The sequence below is a fragment of the Rattus norvegicus genome, chromosome 1 (genome assembly GCF_021556685.1).
Source record: "Rattus norvegicus strain SHRSP/BbbUtx chromosome 1, alternate assembly SHRSP_T2T, whole genome shotgun sequence".
NCBI lineage: Eukaryota > Metazoa > Chordata > Mammalia > Rodentia > Muridae > Rattus > Rattus norvegicus.
In genome coordinates, this window is record NC_141534.1 from 19,527,447 (window position 1) to 19,543,972 (window position 16,526).

The 16,526-nt window shown below is 42.0% G+C and overlaps 1 protein-coding gene across 7 annotated transcripts in view; it reads left to right on the forward strand.

Moving 5' to 3' along the window:
• The window catches only part of Lama2 (laminin subunit alpha 2), a 647,938-nt gene that overhangs the window by 619,565 nt on the left and 11,847 nt on the right, over positions 1–16,526 (forward strand). For all 7 annotated transcript variants that reach the window (XR_015627317.1, XR_015627326.1, NM_001427039.1 and 4 more), the window contains 6 exons: positions 1,387–1,563; positions 1,792–1,960; positions 9,170–9,282; positions 9,576–9,765; positions 11,721–11,876; positions 13,240–13,393. Coding sequence is in view for 5 of the 7 variants with exons in the window: in NM_001427039.1 (NP_001413968.1) it covers positions 1,387–1,563; positions 1,792–1,960; positions 9,170–9,282; positions 9,576–9,765; positions 11,721–11,876; positions 13,240–13,393 (959 nt within the window). In the remaining 2 variants the exon portion in view is untranslated. The remainder of the gene's footprint in view (positions 1–1,386; positions 1,564–1,791; positions 1,961–9,169; positions 9,283–9,575; positions 9,766–11,720; positions 11,877–13,239; positions 13,394–16,526) is intronic.

The window sequence follows — 16,526 nt, forward strand, 5'->3', positions numbered from 1 at the left end:
ACATATTCTTCCAGTCTTTTCTTAAAAAACAAACAAACAAAAAATTCTCCCTAGTTTTAAAACAAAGTCTTTACTGTGCCTCTATAACTGCTTAACTATGCCATTTCAAGCCATGACTAAGTTTATTTTGTTCTATTTTCTTATGTTGGAATTAGACCAAAATGGATCCACTGTTCAGTTCTAAGTCCTAACATGTCTTAATTTATTATTTCCAGCTTGATCACCTTGTTTGCCCTCTCCCTCCCCCTCTCTTTCTCCCCCTCCCTCTCCCTCTCTTCCTCCCTCTTCCTTTCCCTCTCCCTCTCTCTCTTTCCCACCCCCCATTGTTAACAAAAATCAATTAATATTCACTTAGGTCTCATCTTCAGATTAAGACTAAATTCTCGGTAATCCATTTACAGTCTGTCCATGATGGCGAACAGAACTGTAGTCACTGTTTGGACCAAGCTCAAAACCTGCCCATACAAAGAAAGGAAAAAGAAAAAAGAAAAAAGAAAAAAAAACCAAACAAACAAAAAAAAAAACAAAACATGCCTTTGGTCATTTTCATCATTAGAACACCATTTCTTGGTTCTTTGCCTTTGGATCAAAGGATTGTTGTGAATACATAGTATGCAGTTCTCAATTAGTAGTGTGTGAGTAATTGCTCATAAGCAAATTAGAGGAAATTAATGAAACAGCCACTGAGGAAAATCACTGCAAGGAACAATTAGCTCGGTGTTCTGGCCTGCCTTTTCTATTCAAAAGCCAGCAGCTACATTCTTTATAAAATGTACTGTAAGTGTTTGCTGTTGAATTCCTCCAATCTAAGCTCTCAGGAGGATAGTTTGTCCCCTAGCAAGAAGATAATAGCTAGCACAAACCAAGACACAGAAAGCCAAACAAAATGCAACCTATGCTGTGCCAAGCTTACAGATCCTTATCCGATTAGACATTGTTCCACAGCCCTGCAGCCTTTCTTCTTGCAGATTGTGTGTTGGGCTGCAAACCTGTGTTACCACCTGCATTGGAGACACGTGACACAGTTGTGCAATTTCTGAGTTTCAATGAACTATCAATCCAAGTTAATGAGCAAGGCACAAAGTCCTAGGAAACAAATGTGTGTGTCAGTTGCTTGGTGTCCAGGTCCTAGTCATCCAATCTGGGCTAGCTAAGAAACTCTGGGAGGTCAGAATGCCATAGGACAGACATGGTTATAAAATTCTAGCTGTTGATGGGCTAGAAAATCATGGGTTCAAAGCCATGTTATGTATCTAGACTTGTTCTCAACAATAGTAATAATGACAACATAATAGAAAGATAAATTCCTGGGAGCAGAGAGTGTGTGGGACAGGAAAGACATTTCTAATGGTACTGCGTATCTGTTGTCTTTAAATGTTTTATCAGAGTCTTCACTGTTCAAGTTGATGAAAACAGAAGACATATGCAAAACCTGACAGAGGAGCAGCCCATCGAAGTGAAAAAGCTCTTTGTTGGGGGTGCTCCTCCTGAATTCCAGCCCTCCCCACTCAGAAATATCCCAGCTTTTCAAGGCTGTGTGTGGAACCTTGTTATTAACTCCATGTAAGTGACTCATATTTCTGCTGCCGTTTGCTTTATAATTTAATATGAAGGGCCCTGTGGCATCCACATTATCTAAAACCATAATAGGAAAGAGATTATAAAGACCTTTAATTTACACCTGGATTTCTACCCTGGCCATTTCAAGGCAGGGTTGGGGACTGATTTAAATGTGAAGGAAGAAAACAATGAAAAATAAGAAAAACTTTCATTTTGATTGTGTTTCATTAGCCCCATGGACTTTGCACAGCCTATAGCTTTCAAAAATGCTGATATTGGCCGCTGTGCCTATCAAAAGCCCCGGGAAGAAGAAGACGATGCCGTTCCAGCTGAAGTTACTGTCCAGCCTCAGCCAGTGCCTACCCCTGCCTTCCCTTTCCCGGCCCCCACCATGGTACATGTAAGTGTTCACATAGACACTTCTTAGAACCTTCTAGATTGAACCATTTTCAGAAGGGAAGTTGTTCAAGATATCTAGTAAGATTCTGCCACTAGCACTGGAGGACCAGGAACCTGTCTATAAAAACAAAACAAAATGAACAAACAAACAAACAAAAAATCCCTCCTCATATCTTCTTTGGATTGCTTTTATTTTCATATCTATCCCTTGTATTTTGATGTTCGTAACCTAGAAATGATTTCCCATTGAAGAGTTGAAGAGGACAGAGATTTTCAAAATTTAGATTCAAAGCCATTTATAACACCATTTCCCAGAGATAATTATGTCAACCTTTGGTCCCTTTGAATTTTACACATACACCTCATATAATCTGGGGCCTTTAGTTTTAAACATGGTAATCCATAATCACAACTGTCTATACCACTTAAACGTATGGCTGTGTCTAACATGCTTTTTTCATTACACATACATAAAACACACCACAGTACAAGAAATAGGATATCCTTGGTGAAACCCTCAGGTCCAGTCAGCCAGCATGTGTCCTAATCCCAGTTCTCCTACCTACCAGCCTAATGAATGTGGGAAAGAAAGCTACTTTATGAAGCAAGGCCCCGGGTACCTAACTTGGAAAGTATGGATATGGACAGCTCAGTTGTCAGACTTCATAGGAATTTCAGAAGACAGTTTCTAAATGCCTGAAATAAACTAAAGGGACACTGATGATTGGCCATTGCTTTTTCAAGGCTTACCTACCGCATGCCCACGTCTAGCTAAGGTTCTACCACAGCTCTGTGAAGTAGGAATGGGTATCCCACTTTCAGCAGGTTGGGCGAGAATTTGCGATCTGAGGTTAACTCACGAGTTCACTCAAACACGTGTCAGGATGGTGATTTTAATCCGGTACGTCAGAGTCTCAAGGCTAGCCCTCATAAGTCATTATTCTCAGATAGACCAGTGAGGACTACTGAGTGGATTTCTAGTTTTCACTATTAGAAGGTATAAGGATCAAAGAGCATCTGAGAATTAAAAGTCCTCCATCGCAGCTCATTATTTTATTAGATTTCCAGTAGGAAACCACAAAGCCAAGAGACAGGCGAGATAAGGGTCTCCCCTGTGTCAGAATTGCTTTTTCCAGAAGTTACTGCAGCTTATAGCTTCACCATTAACATTAGAGAGGGCCCACCTCACTGCATTCAGGAGCAAATGTATCAATGGCAGCTCTGATCCACGGCTCACAATGGTTGAAGCATGTGTGCTTTTAAAGACTTTGAGAACATTTGAATACAGCATCCCTTAGCTTATTCCTTAACTGGTTCCTTGTCACTCAAGATACTTATTACACGACAAGCCAAATAATTATGCAGAAAAACTGAGTATTTACCAAATCAGCATTTAAGCCTCTGATAAATGAATCTTCCTGCACTAAAATTTTTATCATGAAAGTACAGTAATGATTATATTGTAATCAGTAGTCTTATGATAATATGCATATCAAAGGGTGTGGTTATGTGAAACTTTGAAAATGATTACTTTTATGATATTTAGCTTTGCTTATGTATATTTTTAGAAACATTTTTATTCCAGTCTTTAAGAATAGAAATGCGTAGGGTCACCAATTAACAACCAGAAGGCCGGGGCTGGAGGGATGGCTCAGTGGTTAAGACCATTGACTGCTCTTCCAGAGGTCCTAAGTTCAATTCCCAGCAACCACATGATGGCTCACAGCCATCTGTAATGGGATCTGATGCCCTCTTCTGGTGTGTCTGAAGACAGCTACAGTATCCTCACATACATTAAATAAATATTTAAAAAAAAAAAAAAAAAAAAAAAAACAAAACCAGAAGGCCGTGATCAAGTGGGGTGATTTCTCCCTGGGGTACTGCTGAGATCTGCCACATGTGTGTTTCCAACAAATGCATCAACTAGTTGGCCTCTAATTAACAATCATGCTTGGTCAAGCAAACCTCTTGGACCTTCTCATCAGCAGTTCTTCATCTCTGTGTGTTGGTTTGTTTGGGGTAGGATAGAGAAGACCATGTGGCCTCCATAAAGCAACTCATCTTTCCATATGAAATGAACAACCCAATTCCTGCTTAATAACGCCGTGAGCCATTCCAAGTTAGACAGCGCGTCCCACTTGTTATCTCATCTGACAGTGCCAGACCCTAGCTGGCATCCTCTTGTGCTTCTCTCTTAGGAGAAGCTTATCCCAGTCTAGAATATTCCTGTACATTCTAAACTTTTAAGGGACCCTCAAACACATCACTCTAGTTTCGGAAGAGCACAGTTTAAAAAAAAAAGAAAAGAAAAGAAAATGGAGACGTTTACAAATGAGTTTTCTTGGAACCTCTTATTCTAATTCCGGCTTTCATTTCCTCTTAGCAAAATGATTTAATGGTTTCAAAAACACGGCATTACTCTTAGTAGACAAGACTGATGCTAAAGGCTTGAGGAGCAGCTTAACTTATTGATCAGGAAGAACCACATCGTGGGCAGAAAAGATCTTAGACATCCCAGATCCTTTCTACTTATGGTTTAATGTCTATAAATATTTCTTTGCATGTATGTATGTGTGTGCACCACATATGGTTCAGAAGAAAGTACTAGATCCTTCAGAACTGGAGGTGAAGACAGTTGAGTCATCATGTAGATGCTAGGAATTGAACACAGGGTCCTCTGCAAAGACAGTGGTCTAAACTTCTAATCTATCTCTCCAGCACAGAAATTTTAACTCATAAGTGACCCCATGAGAGAAATTACAGAACAGTCTTGGATAAGAGAGACCCAAGTCACACCTGAAATTTCTCTTCCTGCCCATTGAACTCGTTGAGGACCGTAAGGTCAGAATTATAATTTTAGAACTTTTCAACTTTGTTAAGTTGTTTAAGACAGAGTCTTATTGTGTAGACCAAGCTGGTCTGAAACTCACAGGAGATCCACCTACCTCTGCCTCTCAAGTGTTGGAGTTAAAGGCGTGTGTTACTACACCAAGCAGAATTTTAGAAGTTCAGCTCCTGTTTCATATGACATATATTATCCATTTTAATTTGATTTATGTTTTCTCCTTTGGGGGAAAAAAAAGAGCCTTCCTTTTAGAAGTGACTAAAAGTTAAGACAAAATGTTAACTTGGTATTTTATTTTATAAAATATATTAACTGAGCGTGCAATAAATGTAAGACTGATACCTTCATGGCTAACTAGAAAGGAACAGAGAGAGAGAGAAGAGACCACCTGCCAGTTGCAGGTGACATCCCGCACATGAAGTAATCCATCGGCAGTAAGGACAGCTAGCTTTGATGATCATTAGGTGAGGAATTACATACTTCCGTAAAACAGCTAGAACACTGTCTAGCCTGTGGTAACACCCACCATGCTATCTCCTTCTGTGAGAACTAGGTGATGGAACCTTTCACACTTTGAGGGTGAACACATGTGCTGGAAGCCCCCAGATACCGAAATGTATTCTCTTTGTAAGCAATCTCAAACTCAGGCATGAAATGCTTCTTAGATCTTTTTTCTCAACATTTCAAGTTGAAAGTTTTAAAATCCTCACAGGTTAATCTCGGAAACTTCTCCCTACAAGCCCTGTATTTCCTGACCGAGGAGTCATCTCCCTTCTTGCCCACTTGTCCTTCCTCACACTCTTCACCCCTAACATTGCCAGCAGCTTGTAGTGAAAAGAAAACATTCACTATGCTTCAGGCTAATTGAAAAGCATCCTGGGAAAATCTCTGCCCTGTGAAATGGATACGTCAATCCTATGGTCTGCCATCCTAGATCCAACCATACTTCCCACACGTTACTTTATCTCACAGCACTGGAGTCTAAGGTCCCTCATGCTATCTCCCTGAGTATTTAACCCATTACTATCTGGTGAGAAAGACATCCTGCTTATTATGTTTGTAGATGTTGGTGTATGTTACTTATCTAGAATTATGGGGATGGAGCTGATAAGCATCTGGGCTTATCAATACAGAAATGCATCGATGTGTTCAAATAGGAAAAATGGCTGCGGCATTGATTCCGAGCCTCTTTGACAAGCATAGCCCACGGGGTTTGCCATACAAGTTGGCTGCATTTCTTTTATGTGAATCTTGCTGGAAAGTTGAATGTGGCACTTCCAAATTCTGGTAGAAATGAAGAGTTCTGATAAGGTTCTCAGGAAACGGACGAAAACCGAGCTGAGAAGGACAACGGGAGAGCAAGAGAGAGTGGCTCCTGTAGCAACGTGAGTGCCAGCGCGTTAAAAGCTAGCTACAGTTGAAGCCATAGGATAAGTGACGTGGGCGATGACATGTATTTAAAGGGAAAATGGATTCACCACACCCCAAGTTGGACCCATCTTACAGCTTATGCCTGCAAATGGTCAGTTCCTACTAAAGAGGTCACAGAGAAAGAGGTATCATGATTCAGTGTCTCGGCAAACACAGCAGCGGGCATTGTATACATCAGAACATCGAAGCCAGCACTGAAAACAGCACCTAGTCAGTATTCACCCACAAAGATCACCGAAGGCAAGCATCAGATGGGACCGTAGCCCACACTTATTAGCGGGATCATTGACTCATGAAGGAAGAAAATTACACAATTTTTAGCATGACTCATCACTTGCCACTCATTTTGATAAATGCAGTGGGAATCCCTGATCTCCAGCTATCTAAACTCAAAGTCCACTTACCAAGGAAGCATACATGTCCTTGAATTCAATCACCTATTTCCAAGTGTCGGCACCGCACTGGAATTAGAACCGACCACTGCTTTATTCTGGCCTGAACGTTTAACAGAGTGGAAAGGTTTGCTGGGACAACTGACCCCTCTCCTTGTGACGGTGGCTCTAGGGAACATGGCTTCCTTTCAAGCTACTTTAGTGACAAATACACTACTCCAGTAGTCCCTCCCCAGCATCCCTGTGTGCCTGAGAATTGTCACCTGAAAAGCAGAAATAAATCATCCTTCCTGCCTTTTATCCTCCCCCATCACACACACACATACTACCTGTATTATGAAGCATCACCACCAGATGGCAGAAGTGTACCACGTTGAGATTAATGGGCGTCTTGAGGCTGTTTTTTCTTTAAAAAAAATTACTATTATTGCTGTTGTTGTTTTAGCATTTTTTCCCAGAGATTATTGTTTCCAAAACATAGGAAAAGAGTGTCCTTGGGCCCAGAAGTGACACTTATCCCTTACAGCGTGCCCCTCTTTCTACGTGATTGTGTCATATGTATTGGCATAGGAATCAAAGGATCTAGACTAAATCCTCTCTCTCTTCCAACTGGAAATGTTTCTGAAATGCCCGACTAGAAAATCTAATATGTTCAAGGTGTAGGGGACTGCTGCTCGGCTGTGGACCTGTTCAATACCTCTCCAGTTAACCGACAGGCGAAGTCATAGAGTGTGGCTATCACCTGACATTCAAAGACAGCCATCTGAGAATATGACATATTAGCATATTATTTGGTGAATGGCTAAGTGGCTGCGGCAGCAGTTAACAGCAGCATCCCTCACTGGTACATTTCTTCAGCCTGCCCATGGCATCCATTGATGTTCCCAACGTCTATTTCTGGAGGTAAAGGTTTAGAGATGTTTTGGTGAAATTCTTCCCCAAGAACTCACAACACAGAATTCTCTCAGAGAATTCTATAGAAGGCTACATGCTACAGTATGTGCTGAAAATGATTCTTGTTCTATTAATAGCCTTCGAGGGCCAGGACATTAAGCCACATACAGAAAGCTTTCCATTCGGGCTTTCTTTGTTGGCCTTGTACTAGCAAAGGCATTGCTGTGTGTTGTGAATAGATTATCCTGCCCTGCCCACTGGGCTTTTACATAGATGTATGAATTTCAGCCAGTCTTCTTTTTGTAACTGACCATCTCCTGGGAGGCAAAAAAAAAAGGAACTACCTCCATAAAGACCAATTTCATAGCTTTCCCGAAACACTTTTAAGCCCTTTTACCTGCTGTGGCATAATGTAGGGCGCCTTTGACCAAGCTCAGGAAAAAAGAGAATGAGGCTTTTCCTCGAATAAAGATGTCCCGAGTGCAGATGAGTCATGTCTGAGGTAGTCTGTTGGAGAAGAACACGCCTCATCAAAACGTTGCCCTAGGCCATTTGGGAGGACCTGCTTAGTCAGCAGTGGCTGGGGCTGCCTCCCTCTCTGAGCTATTAAACTCGGATCTGAAAAGCCGATACGTTCGTGCAAGGGTGCAGGTTATTGTTGTGAATTCTCACACACCCCAGGTTCTAAACAACTTCCTCAGCCACCTGTATATAAAGATAGCCTGAGAAGACAGAGAGCGAGGAGACGGCGTGCAGCTTTGTCATTTGAGGAACCTTATTTCCTGAGCCCTGCAGTGTATAGTCCAAGTCTCCAGGATCAGTTGTGTGATTGGTGAGGCCGTGTGCAAAGGGAAAACGCAGGGCCCCCTTCATCAAACGTTATTATGAATTTCCAGGCGGTGACAGCATAGCATTAGAGCAAGTGACTGCACATCTGTGTACCTAGCTGTCCCGCTCAAGGACCCTAGGAAGCTGATCTTTGAACAGCAGCAGGGGAAATGGTGTACAGTAGGTTGCATTTAAAAAAAAAAAAAAAAGAGAAAAGAAAAGAAAAAAAACCCACATGTGCTGGTTGCCTAGCAACCAGCTAAGGCCCTGAATGGGCTGACTTGCAGGTTTCAAGATACACCATCTTGAAATTCTGAATTTCCAGCAACCTTCTAGTGGACTGATAATTTCTGAGGAAAAATACTATGATGGAAAATGGAAATGAGGAGGTGAGGAGGAACACATTTTTCTACTCTTATAATCCAAAGCTAGCCCATAATTCTCCCTGGTCTATCTTCTAAGAATAAAACTCCCCATCAGTGAAGTAAATGTGGAAAAGAAATTGCTATTTCCCCAGGAATATAAGCAGTGTTTTCCTTAGAGAATAAGCAGAATATAAATGTATCCATACCCCTTTAAACACATCCCTGTAGCAGTTCCAAGGCATTGCTAAGAAAAACTAGTTCGAATTCACAGAGCACTTCATAAGCACCTATTGTCCTGCGGATTACAGAGATGAATAAGAGGTAGGTTTTAGTGTTAGAGAATCCTGCATTGTTCAAAGTCAGGAAGAGAATACAGAAGATACACTCCTGACAGCAACGTTGCCCAACGTGTACAGATGGCCATGATCTCATCTCCTGTCCTTGGTACTTCTCAGGGCCCGTGTGTTGCAGAATCAGAACCAGCTTTTCTGTCGGGGAGCAAGCAGTTCGGGCTTTCCAGAAACAGCCACATTGCTCTCGCTTTTGATGACACCAAAGTTAAAAACCGGTATGTATCATTCTGCAACGGGGCACAAGAACTGATCATCGGAACACTGAATATTCACATTTAATCAATTACGTGTCAGATTCCTAGCGTTAGAGATCTGTTTTTTAATTCACTGAGGAAAATAAAAAAATAGAACTCGGTCTGCCTTGAACACAAACGTAAGAGCCTCATAGCCCTAGACAGTCCCTCTGCTTCCGGTTTTCTATCCTTCATGCATATCCTTGCGGAAAACCACTGCGTCTTAGCCTAAGGACGCTCTGATCTGTTTTTTCTCCCACATTTGCATTTGGCAGCCTCACCATTGAGCTGGAAGTGCGAACTGAGGCTGAATCAGGCTTACTCTTTTACATGGCTCGGATCAATCATGCAGATTTTGCTACTGTTCAGCTGAGGAATGGCTTCCCCTACTTCAGTTATGATCTGGGGAGCGGGGACACAAGCACCATGATCCCCACCCGAATCAACGATGGCCAGTGGCACAAGGTAACAGTCCCCAGGACGCGGGTGGTCTTCTAAGAAGGGTTCTAGAAGTAACCATGGACCGTCCCCTGCCAGAGCTGTTGTGTTCGTGCAGACCCTAACTCTAGAGTAACAGAACAAAGGCAGAGACGGGACAAAAGGCGAGTGGTGTGTACAAGGCCACAGTTTGAGAACGTGTCTAGATGTGAGTAGCTCTCTGATTCATCACTTATGGGCTCAGTGTGCTACAACAGTCCTGCTTTTGGTAATGGAACTGTGGTTCCCAAGCAACAATCAACAAACCAGACTCAGGCCACTGCAGATGGTTCCATCTGTTTAATCAGGAATGAGAAGACCACAGAGCGCTTTCCCCATGAGGCTTCTGTATTCAGCGTAGAGAAACAAAGTTTGTTCCAAGGCTGTGCACTCCTCTCTACTAAGAAAACGATACGTGGCCAAAATATACGCCGGATACATTGCGATGGGTCCTAAGACTTATCCCTCACCCAAGCACACACTGATCTGAAAGTCAGGAGACTGAAAGTCTCTGCAAGACTAAGGATAGTGGCCCCCAGGCACCATTTCCACCGAAAGCTATTGGCAACAACTTTAAACGTTGGCCTTCCACCCAGAAACTAGTGCTATTGTGGGCACAGAAGGCTCATTTGCCAACTTACTCCTCTCTGGCATGACTGCAGGTAGATAATATGTGGCCTGATTAAAATAAACTCTTGAAATTTGTCTCTGCACCTGCGATAGCCTATTAAGTAAAGTTTCCCTAGGTAGACCAATAAAATGTTTAATTTTCAGAGTGCAATATTATTAGATGTTGGATTTGATATATTAACCTGCTTTGGCTTGTCATGTTGGAGAGAGAGCCAAAGAATGGAAGAAAATAGAATTACGATATAAACCTCAAGCCAATCAGTTTGTAACCCTGGAAATAAGACATGAGATCTTTTTAGCTTGGGGAAAAAACGTAGCAGATGAAGCTTCTGGTCAGAGAACCTTTGTCAGTTTCTTCTGTTCTCCAGCTAATAGACAAGTAAATACAACACTTGAGGGAAGAAAAATAGAGGTACTGACAGACCACCAAGTTGAGGTTAGGAAAGGCAATTTATGTAAGGTAATTAGCCTTAATAGTAGGGACAGATTTCATTTGTAAATGTTAAAAAAAAACCACTTTCTAAATATAAATAAATGTGTTTCAAATGTGGTGCTATATTGTTCTAATCCTCTTATATCTTGTTTTTCCAGCACTCTTATGCTCCAGCATTTAAAGGTCTACATCATCCCCTGACTAAATGCAGACTCCCCAGGCCTTGCATTTCTTCCCTCTCTCCTACACTCCTGTCATGCGTTCACTGATCTTAGGTTTTTATCTTTCTCCCTGACTTCAAACCAGTCAGCTGCTACAAGACTAGCAGTGCCCCTCCCCTGCCCTGATCTCCCCACCTCTGATGTTACACAAGGAGGGCTACTACGCTTACGTGAAGATGTATTAGGAGCCCAGTAAATTAATACAGGACTAAACATAGAGCTGGAAACCTAGCTCAATGATATATACTGATATCATACCAGTGCTAGAGAAGCAGGGCAGTAGGATCTTGAGTTCCGAGCCAACCTAGGCTATGTAATAAGACCTTGTTTCAATAATCAGGATTATAATAATCAAGGCATGAATTTGGCAGCTCTCTTAGCTCAAGTCAGAGCTATCAGTCTGTAAAATTCATCATGGCACAGCTACCTCTGAGGCATATATCCACTGAGCTATGCTGGAAATTTTATCTGAAACTTACTCAGAAAAGAAATTGCATTCAAAGTCAGAATTTGATATGCTCTGTAAAACATATTTACCTTCACTCGTATTATGGACTGAGCACCTAAATGATATCAATCTCTCTTGGAACTACCAGAAAAGTTCCTTGTCTTGTGGCTTTGTTCAGGATTAGCATCGATGATGCCTCCTTGTTTTGTAGATTAAGATTACGAGAGTGAAGCAGGAGGGAATTCTTTCTGTAGATGACGCCTCCAACCAAACCATCAGTCCCAAGAAAGCTGACATCCTGGATGTTGTGGGGATTCTGTATGTTGGTGGCTTGCCGATCAACTATACCACACGCAGAATTGGTCCAGTGAGTGTCTAATTCCTTGTTGATTATTTGGTAGAGTTAGTGACTTGTGCATGAATACGTGTGTGTGTGTGTGTGTGTGTGTGTGTGTGTGTGTGTGTGTGTGTCTGTGTCTGTGTCTGTGAGAAATACACATACAACCATTATATTGTGATAGGCCTTAATGCAATAGCTGGGCCATTTTCTAACCTCCGTGTGGTTAATCCACCTCCTGCCAATAATCCCTACTTATTGCTTACTAAATTCTATGTTCTATCTTGGCTTTCCTGGGCCAGTTGGGCAGCCCTCTGGGCTGTCCTCTCCTGGCTGGCTCCTTCACATGGTGACTATGTCTCTCTGCCCTCCACTCTTCTCAGGCATAGGCATCTCTCCTTTCCTCTACCTCTCCTAGCATGGTGGATCTTATTCTTCCTCTCTCCCTGTCCCAAGCCCCAGAAATTCTCAAAACCCATCTCTGTTTGTCCTCCCCCTCTATTGGCTGTTAGCATCTTTTTTTTTTTTTTTAACCAATCAGAACCAACTGGGGGCAGGTTCCAGGAAGCTATGTGCAGATACTTGTGTAAGCAGTTTTTGGGGAAAATCTAATAAGCATTCGTAATGCAAGCGATTACACTTCCCCACTTGATTAGCAAGTGTCATTGGAGATCTCTCTTTCCCTGTATCTGTGTTTGTATGGATTATATAAATCACCCTTTTCATAATTATGGGTTACTACTTACCTATCAAAAATAAGAGTCTGGAGTGATGGCAACAAAAATGATCAACTTGAATTTCTAAAGCAAATGAATTACAGTGCATCAGAGCATTGAGTTAAGTTGGTTCTAAATTCCATCATCTCTAAAATGTTTTATACAAACGTTCACATTTTGTACATGTATTTTCTTAGAGGAGGGACCATTGCTTTTGTTAGATTTTTGTTCCAAAGACAGTGATCCAAACTTAATTGTCTTCTTTTTTAGTAGAAACTGAAATATAGATCACAACTGAATGCATGGATAGTAAAGTTAACAACTTATTCGTAGAAATATGGAATCGGGAATATAACAGACAAGTCAAAAGTTACCCTGCTTACATGGGGCTCACAGCTCTGTCAAGTCAATGGGCACATACTGTGAGTAGGTCCTCAGAACATCAGGTCATTATGGTCCCAGCTAGATGCATCCTGGCAGACAACCTTGATGTTGGGTTACTATCAGCTGAGCTGTGAAGTATGAGCTACAGAGGTCCAATACCAGGAAGCTTTGAGGCGTGTTCTAGGACAACTAGTTAATGCCTGTGTGCAGTGTACACCACGGGTGGTTGTACTACACATAGAGGCCCAACATTGCTAAACCTGACACCTGTTCCTTCTGACCTGACTGCTCAGGTAACCTACAGCCTAGATGGCTGTGTTAGGAATCTTTACATGGAACAAGCCCCTGTTGATCTGGACCAGCCTACCTCCAGTTTTCACGTCGGGACATGCTTTGCCAATGCAGAGAAGGGGACTTACTTTGATGGAACTGGTTTTGCTAAAGCAGGTAAGCTCCATCTGCTTCCTTTCTGTTGAATATTCATGACATATGAATGCTGACTTCTTGCTGCGTCAAAAACCGATAGTTTCCCCAGGGTCCTGAGCTACTATTCTTCATTTAAAACAAACATTAGTTTCTATAACTAACAAAAAGCTACCTCGAAAACATTCACATGTGGATAGTGGGAACGGGGGCTGCAGTTCAATGGTAAAGCACGTGCCTAGCAAGGTTGAGGGCCTAAGTTCTGTCTCTAAGAGCCAAAGCAGACCACCGCCAACAAAAACTCACGTGTGTGATTCTGAGAAAAGCTTATAAGGAAGAACATTAAGTGACTTAAGGAAGGCTATTTGGAGGAAGGCTATTTGGAGAACAATGGCAGCAAAATGAACCTAGCTATACAAGAAGGCTCATGTGTAATGTTCGGCTTTTCGGTGTTCTCTGTCTCACGTTCTGGAGATGAGAGACCATCTCTCGTTATTCCTTTACAAGTTCTCTCACGGTTCCATTTCTTCACACACATACATGCACACATGCACACATGCAGACATCTACACACACACAGGTTCAGTGGTACCCATTTGTTGTTGATCACAGCAAAAAATGCCATTATGCCAGGCATTCACTATCACTTTCCATATATATGTCTGCATTACTGAAATTGAACATCACACTGTAAAGGAAAATAAAATGTAATTCTCTGTTCACATAAGACCCCTTACATTAGCTACTAAAAGAGAACATTCGGACCATGAGTCACACATATTGGTTCATTAGGAAAAAAAATAAGGAACAGGCCACATGTGAATGCCAATTATAAGAAATGGGAAAAATAAGATGTAATTTCTGCCTTTAGAAGTGTGTTATCAATAATAAAAATTCAATTTTGAGAGAAATCACAAAAAGGAAAAGAAATTTTTTAAATACCATAAAAGATATAGAGTATTCTACAGATTTACAAGAAAGATTGATTTTGACTAGAAGCCAGAAAAGTTTTTATGGAGAAACAGATACTTAAAAAAGCTTTATTATAGGAGTTGAATACTTCTCTTTTTTTGGATTTTTTTATTTACATTTCAAATGATATTCCCTTTTACAGTTTCTCATCCATAAGCCCCCTATCCCATCCCTCTCCTCCTTCTTCTATGAAGGTGTTCCCCCTCCCCAACCACCCCCGCTCCTGCCTCACTGCCCTGACATTCCCCTGCACTGGGGGGGGGGAGGGGTGGGTCCAGCCTTGGTAGGACCAAGGCCTTTTCCTCCCATTGGTGCACAACAAGACCTCCTCTGCTACATATGCAGCTAGAGCCATGGTTCTGCTCATATGTAGTCTTTGTGTAGTGGTTTAGTCCCTGGGAGCTCTGGTTGGTTAGTATTGTTGTTCTTATGGGGTTGCAAACATCTTCAGCTCCTTGAATCCTTTCTCTAATTCCTCTGACTGGGACCTTTTCTCAGTTCAATGGTTTGCTGCTAGCATTTGCCTCTGTATTTGTCATGCTCTGACTAAGCCTCTCAGGAGACAGCTCTATCAGGCGCCTGTCAGCATGTACTTCTTGGCTTCATCAATATCATCTAGTTTTGGTGGCTGTATATATTTGAGTTGGATCCCCAGGTGGGGCAGGCTCTGAATGCCCATTCCTTCAGTCTCTGCTCCAAACTTTGTCCCATATCTTCTCCTAAGAATATTTTTGTTTCCCCTTTTAAGAAGGACTGAAGCATCCACACAGGTCATCCTTCTTCTTGAGCTTCATGTGGTCTCTGGATTGTATCTTGGAAAATTGGAACTTTTGGGCTATCAGTGAGTGCACATCATGTGTGGTTTTCTTGGGGGGGATTGGGTTACCTCACTGAGGATGATATTTTCTAGTTCCATCCATTTGCCTGTGAATTTCATGAACTCATTGTTTTTTTTTTATTGTGCAAAATGGGTTTATTAAAATAAATAGGTTTATTTAAAAATTACCAACTTTGCTCTAGGTAAAATGAAAACAAGTTTAGACTCAGAGCTTAGATTTATTCCCCAGCATTATGAAGGATCAGCGCAGCTATCTATATGATTTCTTTTTTTTTTTCCTTTTTTTTTTTATTAACTTGAGTATTTCTTATATACATTTCGAGTGTTATTCCCCTTGCCGGTTTCCGGGCAAACATCCCCCTCCCCCCCTCCCCTTCCTAATGGGTGTTCCCCTCCCAACCCTCCCCCCATTGCCGCCCTCCCCCCCACAGTCTAGTTCACTGGGGGTTCAGTCTTAGCAGGACCCAGGGCTTCCCCTTCCACTGGTGCTCTTACTAGGATATTCATTGCTTCCTATGAGGTCAGAGTCCAGGGTCAGTCCATGTATAGTCTTTAGGTAGTGGCTTAGTCCCTGGAAGCTCTGGTTGCTTGGCATTGTTGTACATATGGGGTCTCGAGCCCCTTCAAGCTCTTCCAGTTCTTTCTCTGATTCCTTCAACGGGGGTCCTATTCTCAGTTCAGTGGTTTGCTGCTGGCATTCGCCTCTGTATTTGCTGTATTCTGGCTGTGTCTCTCAGGAGAGATCTACATCCGGCTCCTGTCAGTCTGCACGTCTTTGCTTCATCCATCTTGTCTAATTGGGTGGCTGTATATGTATGGGCCACATGTGGGGCATGCTCTGAATGGGTGTTCCTTCAGTCTCTGTTTTAATCTTTGCCTCTCCCTTCCCTGACAAGGGTATTCTTTTTCCTCATTTAAAGAAGGAGTGAAGCATTCACATTTTGATCATCCATCTTGAGTTTCGTTTGTTCTAGGGATCTAGGGTAATTCAAGCATTTGGGCTAATAGCCACTTATCAATGAGTGCATACCGTGTATGTCTTTCTGTGATTGGGTTAGCTCACTCAGGATGATATTTTCCAGTTCCAACCATTTGCCTACGAATTTCATAAACTCGTTGTTTTTGATAGCTGAGTAATATTCCATTGTGTAGATGTACCACATTTTCTGTATCCATTCCTCTGTTGAAGGGCATCTGGGTTCTTTCCAGTTTCTGGCTATTATAAATAAGGCTGCGATGAACATAGTGGAGCACGTGTCTCTTTTATATGTTGAGGCATCTTTTGGGTATATGCCCAAGAGAGGTATAGCTGGGCCCTCAGGCAGTTCAATGTCCAATTTTCTGAGG